This window comes from Dasypus novemcinctus, chromosome 2 (assembly GCF_030445035.2).
Source record: "Dasypus novemcinctus isolate mDasNov1 chromosome 2, mDasNov1.1.hap2, whole genome shotgun sequence".
Classification (NCBI taxonomy): domain Eukaryota; kingdom Metazoa; phylum Chordata; class Mammalia; order Cingulata; family Dasypodidae; genus Dasypus; species Dasypus novemcinctus.
Window position 1 is genome coordinate 141,555,249 of NC_080674.1, and position 7,092 is coordinate 141,562,340.

The 7,092-nt window shown below is 52.9% G+C and overlaps 1 protein-coding gene and 1 long non-coding RNA gene across 8 annotated transcripts in view; one reads left to right on the forward strand and one right to left on the reverse strand.

Annotated features, from left to right (window-relative positions):
* TCF7 (transcription factor 7) overlaps positions 1-7,092 on the forward strand; it is a 49,548-nt gene that overhangs the window by 24,671 nt on the left and 17,785 nt on the right. For 3 of the 7 annotated variants that reach the window (XM_058278844.2, XM_023583914.3, XM_058278820.2), the window contains exons 6-10: positions 1,574-1,666; positions 2,827-2,946; positions 3,560-3,722; positions 3,825-3,932; positions 4,424-4,472. In XM_058278844.2, the coding sequence (XP_058134827.1) occupies positions 1,574-1,666; positions 2,827-2,946; positions 3,560-3,722; positions 3,825-3,932; positions 4,424-4,472 (533 nt within the window). Of the gene's footprint in view, positions 1-1,573; positions 1,667-2,826; positions 2,947-3,559; positions 3,723-3,824; positions 3,933-4,423; positions 4,473-5,580 lie in introns of all 7 variants that reach the window. The other 4 variants (XM_058278809.2, XM_058278829.2, XM_058278858.2 and 1 more) reach the window with 4 other exon arrangements.
* LOC131274022 (uncharacterized) lies at positions 3,264-4,857 on the reverse strand. The gene is made up of 2 exons (XR_009181224.1): positions 4,369-4,857; positions 3,264-3,404 (listed from the first exon to the last, which is right to left on the reverse strand). It is a non-coding gene; the product is annotated as an uncharacterized lncRNA (long non-coding RNA).

The window sequence follows — 7,092 nt, forward strand, 5'->3', positions numbered from 1 at the left end:
TCTGGGGAGGCAGGAGACTGGGTATGGGTCCCAGTCCTGTCCTGCCTGAGCTTTCTACCTAAGAAATTTAATTTCCTGGTTCCCGTGGCTGGGGGAAGTCTGGGCTGCTCAGGAACCCCCAAAGCCACTTGAGCATATGAGGAAGAAAAAGCCTGAGCACAGAGGTAGCTGCTTCTCAGCTTCCAGGTGGTGCAGGGGGTGAATAGTTCTCACTGGCCACAATGTCTGCTACTGGTTGATCCCTTCCTTGGCTGAGCTACTTGAGGGACAGAAGATCCCTCCTTGACCCTGTGATGCCTGCTTGAGTTCTCTGGCCAGCACTTGGAGAGCATGCCTGAATCTACTGAGGCTGGGCTGACAGAAGCCAGTCTGGACCCCCAAGTCAGTAAGCTTGCTACAGGCCAAAGGACCTGTTTCCAGCTTGATTTGGGCCTGCACAGCTACTTGGCCTTTGCTAATTAGCTGTAGTGTGACTCAGGCAGTTACCGAGTAGCAGGAAAGTCTGCCTTCTCAGGAAGCAAAGAAGGCCAGAGGTCTAACCTGGGACCCAACTGCCCCTTTCTACTAACCCTCTACCACATTCAGCTCATTTGTCCCTTTCCAGATTCTCTTTAGACAAAAGCCTCATTCTGAATGCAAATCAGGACTACCCCCATAAGTGCCCCAGGATCGGAGGGAGGAGGGCAGCATCCAGCCTGGGCCATGACAGGTTTCTGTGGAAGCAAATGTCTGGGCCAGCCTCTTGAGAGTATCTCCTAGGCCAGGAGCTTTGAAGACTGAGACGTGAGCCTAGAGATGACGTATATGCTCCAAGGCTCTAATGAGGGGACTTTAGGCCTAGGGGTAGGAAGCCCTGTACTCTTGGCTCCCAGGAGGTATTTTCACTATCTGTGCACTGAGCCCTGCCGTGTGTCACATGGTGTTTTGGGGTACCAGGAAAGCACTGCTGAAGTAGAGTGATCTTTAGGTTCTTGTCCCCTCAGAATTCATTCTACCTAATGAGGAACCCAGGCAAGAGGCCAATTACAGGATACTGTGAGCAGTTCTTTGGGGGTTGTAGGAACTTAGAGAGGCACCTCATCCAGCTTGTGATTTCAGGGCTTTCAGGAAGAAGGTTCAGTTAGTCAGGGCCTGAAGGATGACTTAGGATTTAAAGCAGGCAGAGTGGGACAGAATGACCAGTGTAAACAGTAGGTATAAAGGCCCTATGGTAGGAATCAGTCCTCTTCACAGGGAAACTTTAGGAGGCTGTCCATGGGGTGGAGCACAATGAAGAGGCTGGAGGAGGCCCTGGGCCCTGCTAAACTGGTCCTGAGAGAAGGCTGCCATTCCCATCCCTTATGAACCCCTACAAGCTGGCTGAGGGAAACAAATGCAGCACAGGTTGCCCCCTGGTGGCAAATGCTTGGAACACACAGCCTTGGCTGCATGGTGGCTGATCTCCATCCCTGGAGGGGTCCAGGAAGAGGCCAGTCTGCTTCGCACAGTGGGTCAGGCCCCTTCATGATGGGGAACTCCTTCCCCATATCTGGCCAGTAACAAGACCGCTAACAGCTGTCTCTCCCAACCACAGGCCCAGCCCTCCTCTCTACCCCTTGTCCCCTTCCTGCGGATATAGACAGCACTTCCCTGCCCCCACTGCAGCCCCTGGCGCCCCTTACCCCAGGTGAGTCCCCTACCCTGCAGCCAGGCTCCTGCTTCCTGTTGCCCAGGCTTCAGTGCCCACATGAGGCCATGCCCAGGCCAGTGCTTGCCCTGTGCTAGCTGTGTGTCCATCTGTCCGTCTGTCATTGTCTAGTCCCCTGCTGCTCTGTGCTTGAAAGTGAAGTAAGTAGGAGTGCAAGGAAGGCCTAAACTCAAGCCCTGTGTAGCAGAGTCTCAGAGAGAAGCCAGGGGCAATGTACACACACACACGGACTTGTCTTCTGCCACAGTGCACATTGAGTCAGCCCATGTGCAGATGCGTAGCACTCACCTTGGTTCTGCATCCCTGATGGAGGATGGACGAATCCGGAAGACTCCTGGGCATTTCCTAAGGCAGCTTTTACATTTATTCCCCAGCCTCTGGCCTATAGGAGCTGCCTGCTGAGTACCCCACACCCATGCAAGCAGCAAGGGGCAGGGTTGTACCTACAGAACAGCAGGAAGTGGATGGTGTGTTATGTGTCCCTTCACTTAGCACACCTGGCTGGTGGGGAAGCCCTATGGAGACCCCAGCCAGGCCTGATAGCTCGGGGAGAACGTCATGAAAAGAGACATCTCCTTAGAGAGGGGGACAAAGGGAACAGCAGTAGTCAGTGCTGGCTGGGGTCTGGGGAATGATGGGGAGCAGGGGGGAAAGATGGAGCTAAAAGTGTCAGCAAGGAGGGTCACACAGGGCCATGCAGGCCTCAGGAAGCAGGAAGCCTGGGTTTTATTCTGTAGACAGTAGGGAATTTCAGCAGGAGCAGGCATGAGTATTCAAGTGTTTCAAAAAGGTCACTCTGGCCATTGGGTGGAGAGAGGCCTAGAGGGGACAAATGGGAGAGTAAAAAGACTCAGAGTAGCCAAAGGCTCGTGAAGGTGAGTTGGTAGTGGCAGGAGAACAGATTTCAAAAGCTAAATAGGACTTTAGTAACCACCAGAATGGCACGTGTAGATTTTTGCAATGTCTCTGTATAATTGGTTGGGGGCAGGTGTTTGTATGTATCTCTGTGCACTTGTGTCCAGGTCAGTGGAGGTGAGGGATGACTGCCTGTGTCTTTGTGTACTGTGCAGGAGCCTCCTTGCATGTGTCCGCAGGTCTGGCCCTACACACCTCAGAGTTAACTGTCCTCCTGCCTCCAGGTTCACTCACCCATCCCTGATGCTAGGCTCTGGTGTACCTGGTCACCCCGCAGCCATCCCCCACCCAGCGATTGTGCCCCCCTCAGGAAAGCAGGAGCTGCAGCCCTATGACCGAAACCTGTGAGTGAAAAGGCCCATAATTTGGTATTATAGGGGGATGGAGGATACGAAGGGCAACAAAGTATGGGATGGTCAGGTGAACATACCTCAGATTCTCATCTATTCATCAAGGTGGGCTCTATGACCCTTCCCCACCTCAGTTCCAGTCAGGATACACACTCTTCCCACCAGGCCCAAAACCTGCTGCCTGGGAGCCCAGGGGCTGACTGCCAGATATGAGGCCCTGGTCAAGCCTTCTGTGGTTAAAATCCAAGAGCCTGTGCCTTGGTCACTGACGACTATGTTCTTTGATCCTCAGAAGTAGGAAGGGGCAGGTGGAGAGGGGAGCAAGGATTTAATTTGAGCCAAGAGGAGAGGAGGGGCTCAGATGTTCTTCCACATGCTTTTCGCATTTAGTTGCAGTTTTTCTATAAAGAACAGCTACCTTGTTAGTTCTCTGCTCACTCACTTTGGGACTGCTAGAAAAAAAAAAAGAGAAATAAGAAAACCCAAGTCTATTTACAAAAACCCTTAAGATCCATGCACTATCATACACACCAACACACATCAGGAGGCAAATGGCATTAGGTAGACCCGATGGCGCTCCTGAGTGATCCAGTTATGTCCCCGTCAGGAAGACCCAGGCAGAGTCCAAGGCAGAGAAGGAGGCCAAGAAGCCAACCATCAAGAAGCCACTCAATGCCTTCATGCTGTACATGAAGGAGATGAGAGCCAAGGTCATCGCAGAGTGCACACTCAAGGAGAGCGCTGCCATCAATCAGATCCTGGGCCGCAGGGTGAGGCCATGGGCAGGTGGGCTGACAGGGGTAGCCCCTGACTTTTTACTCTGATGTAGCCTGCTGACTCTGCTATACCCCCTTCCCCCACCCCCACTGCAGTGGCATGCACTGTCGCGGGAAGAACAGGCCAAGTATTATGAGCTGGCTCGCAAGGAGAGGCAGCTGCACATGCAGCTATACCCAGGCTGGTCGGCGCGGGACAACTACGTGAGTGGCCAGTGGCACAGCAGGGGTGGGTAGGGCAAGCTTCAAGATGCCGTGCCCCAGGTTATAGTCTCAGCAAGGAAGATTTCTGTTCTGGAGGCACAGATAAAGATGGGAGGTGGTGAAGTGGAGGGCCAAGCCAGGGGGAACTGCCCCTAAAGGCAATCCCACGTTGTGTTCCTCACCCGAGAACATGGACACACATGGGGCTGTAGCCCACTATTTGACTGGGCCGCAGGGATAGAAGGGGAGGAGGAGAGTTGGAATTCACCTCTCTCCATTCAAAATAGAGGAGAGAGGAGTCCCCAGATGCATCCCACAGTAGCCTGGCAAGAATTGGAACCAAGAAACACCAGGGCCCCAAGGGAACCGTATGCCTACTATCCTGGGGAGAGCCAGGCTAGGCAGCAGGCTGCAGCCGTCCCAGCCATTCACTCACTGGGATCACAGCATCTCCCTTCCAGGTTTGAGCATCTCTCCCTTGGTTCCTGCAGGGGAAGAAGAAGAGGCGGTCGAGGGAAAAGCACCAAGAATCCAACACAGGTAAGGCTCTCCCTCAGCAGTAGTGGAGGCTCATTTTCCATACCCCCATTTGAAGAGCAGCCCTCCTTTGATCAGAGGGAGGGGCAGTATACTTTTCCAGGCACCTTCAAGGTGCATCTCAAGTCAAAGGCCTGTGCAAGGAACAACTGTCTTAGTCCCAGGGAAGACCAGCAGGAGCCAGTTCATGTAGCAGGTGGTATGCTCCCACTTTTGCAAGTCCTCCTCACAGCTAACCTCTCCCAGAGAAGCTAGTAACTATGGTTCAATACTTAACCCAAACAATACAGGCTAGCTAGTTCTGCAGAGATGGGCACCAGGCTATCTGGCTGAAGGCTGAGCCAGGCCCTGTGCCTGAGCCCATCAGTTACACAGCCTACAAGCTGGTGCCTGGCAATTGCTCTATGGCCTGGATTTTTTCATGGCAGTGTCAAGTACTGTGTGTAGAGGATTCAGGGAGCTCAGGCCAACTGCAGGCCTCCTTCCTGTGGGTGAATTCTTGCCCCCAACTCTGATAATTCAGATTCCACATCCATGACTTTCTCAGCTTTCCCCACACAGGAAAGCTAGAGGCTCCTTTTGGGACTAGGGCAAGGCAAAGTCCTTAGCCCTTTTCCCAAGGCTGAGGAATGGTCTTTCTTTCCATCTAGAAAAGTCTATGGCATGAGGGGCTGTGGTCAAGCAGTTTGGTCATTGGCAAGAAGTAGTAAAACTGGATAAAACGGGCAATGAATTGGGGAGGGACTGGGCAGAAGCAGCTGGATCCTCATAGGCCTCCTTGGGCTCTGCTGCAGCTCCCATGCTGTTTAGGGGCCCACACACTACAGAGGAAGAGCCAGGCTGACAGGATTTCTGCACCCACGCCACCCCACCATTCTTCCCACTGCCTCTCCTGCCCAACTGGGTGCCCGCCTTTCTTGATACCTTGCTGTGGGCTCTTGGGATCCCACGGGGCTAGCTGTGCCATGGAGGAGCCTACTCTGTCTGTGGGGGCTGTGGGGTGTCTGTAACTGGCTAACATTGATGTTGCCTCTTCTTCCTGGGCCATGCTCTGCCCTGCTGCCTGCTCACCCTGTGCTCTGCTCTGCTCCTCTGGCATGGCTGTGAGCAGATCCTGGCTCGCCTAAGAAATGCCGTGCTCGCTTTGGCCTCAACCAGCAGACGGATTGGTGTGGTCCATGCAGGTGGGTTTGTCCCCACCACCCTCACCCCCACTCTTGCTTCAAGCTGCTTCCCTGACTCTGCACAGGTTCTGCTGGGCCTGCAGCCCAGCTCTCCTACCCCGCTTCCTCCCACCCCAAGCTCTCTAAGCATACTGAGCAGATTGGGAAGTCCATACCTCCTTAAGAATGGGAATAAACAATACTGCTGCTTGTGAGGAAAGATCACTCAGGTCTAGATGGAAGGAATAGAAGGAAGAGACAAATGTTCCAGAATGAAAGAAAATCTTTTCTCCCAAGATACTTTGGAAATGGAACAAGAGAAAGACTCAAGAAGATGGCTCTGATGCTTGGCACCCAGTTTCCTGGAAATGGTGGTCTGGTGCCAGCCAGGCCTAGTAGGTGCTCAGTAGACAAATCTCCCACACACCACTCAGGTGGTCTGAGCCCTTCCTCCCAGGCCTCAAACTCATCACAGCTCACCACCTCCCTTACTTACTCCTTGTGCAAGTTGGGATCCCTGCTTGTACTTTCTTTAAGTCTTAGGAAAGCAAAGTGACTACAGTAGAAAACAACCTGGTTGCCATGTGGCCATGTGACTCATTGTCCTGAGACCAGAGGGCTGGGAGATTGAGGGAGAGGAACAGGGGTAGTTCTGGGCTGTCACAGCCAAAAGGCCCTCAGGTGCTATGGCACTAAGCTTGTTTCACCATACAACAGGTAAATACTTGTGTACATTAAAAGGTATACCTAACAAGTGGCTGAAGTTGCCCAGTTAGGTTCAGGCCAGGCCTGGTAAGGCTGAGGCTATTCTGGGTAGTTAGGTCACTGGCTCTAAGGAATACCTGTCCAGCCCAAATACCAATCATCCGCCCTGTCCAAGAGCAAAGAGGAATGTGTCTCCGTGTGTGTGTGTGTGAGAGAGAAAGACAGAGACTGAGAAATGGGAGGCAACCCTGTCCTCAGAGGTCAGGAGATAGGAGACCCTATTCCATCCAGAAGCCAGGCTAGACCATGGTACTCACACATGCCTAAGAACTCCAGGGTGGTACAAGTGGGTAAGAAGTGTCACTATCCATTACTCCTCCCCCTTCTGCCCCCAGCCTTAATGCAGACATTGCATCCCCTTGCCTTAACACACATCTGAACCCCAGAACACACTTTGTGAAGCACAGGCTCAAAGCTCTAAACTAGGGATGGCTCTTCTGGTAAACAGGAGGCAGTCCACAGGCCTTGCTACAAAACCATTCCTGTGCTAGCTTGTGGTTTCCTGGTTGTTGGGAACTGTACTGTCCCAGCTCTGGTCCAGGTAGAGCAGAGTTGCAGTACTGATTCAGGGCTGAGGGCACAGGCATATTCATATTACCCAAGTCATGGGGAAAGGGGGCAAGAGGTCAGCTCGGCCTGTGCAAGGACAGCATTTTTTTTTGGTTGTGGTGTATGACTATGAATTCACCCTCTAT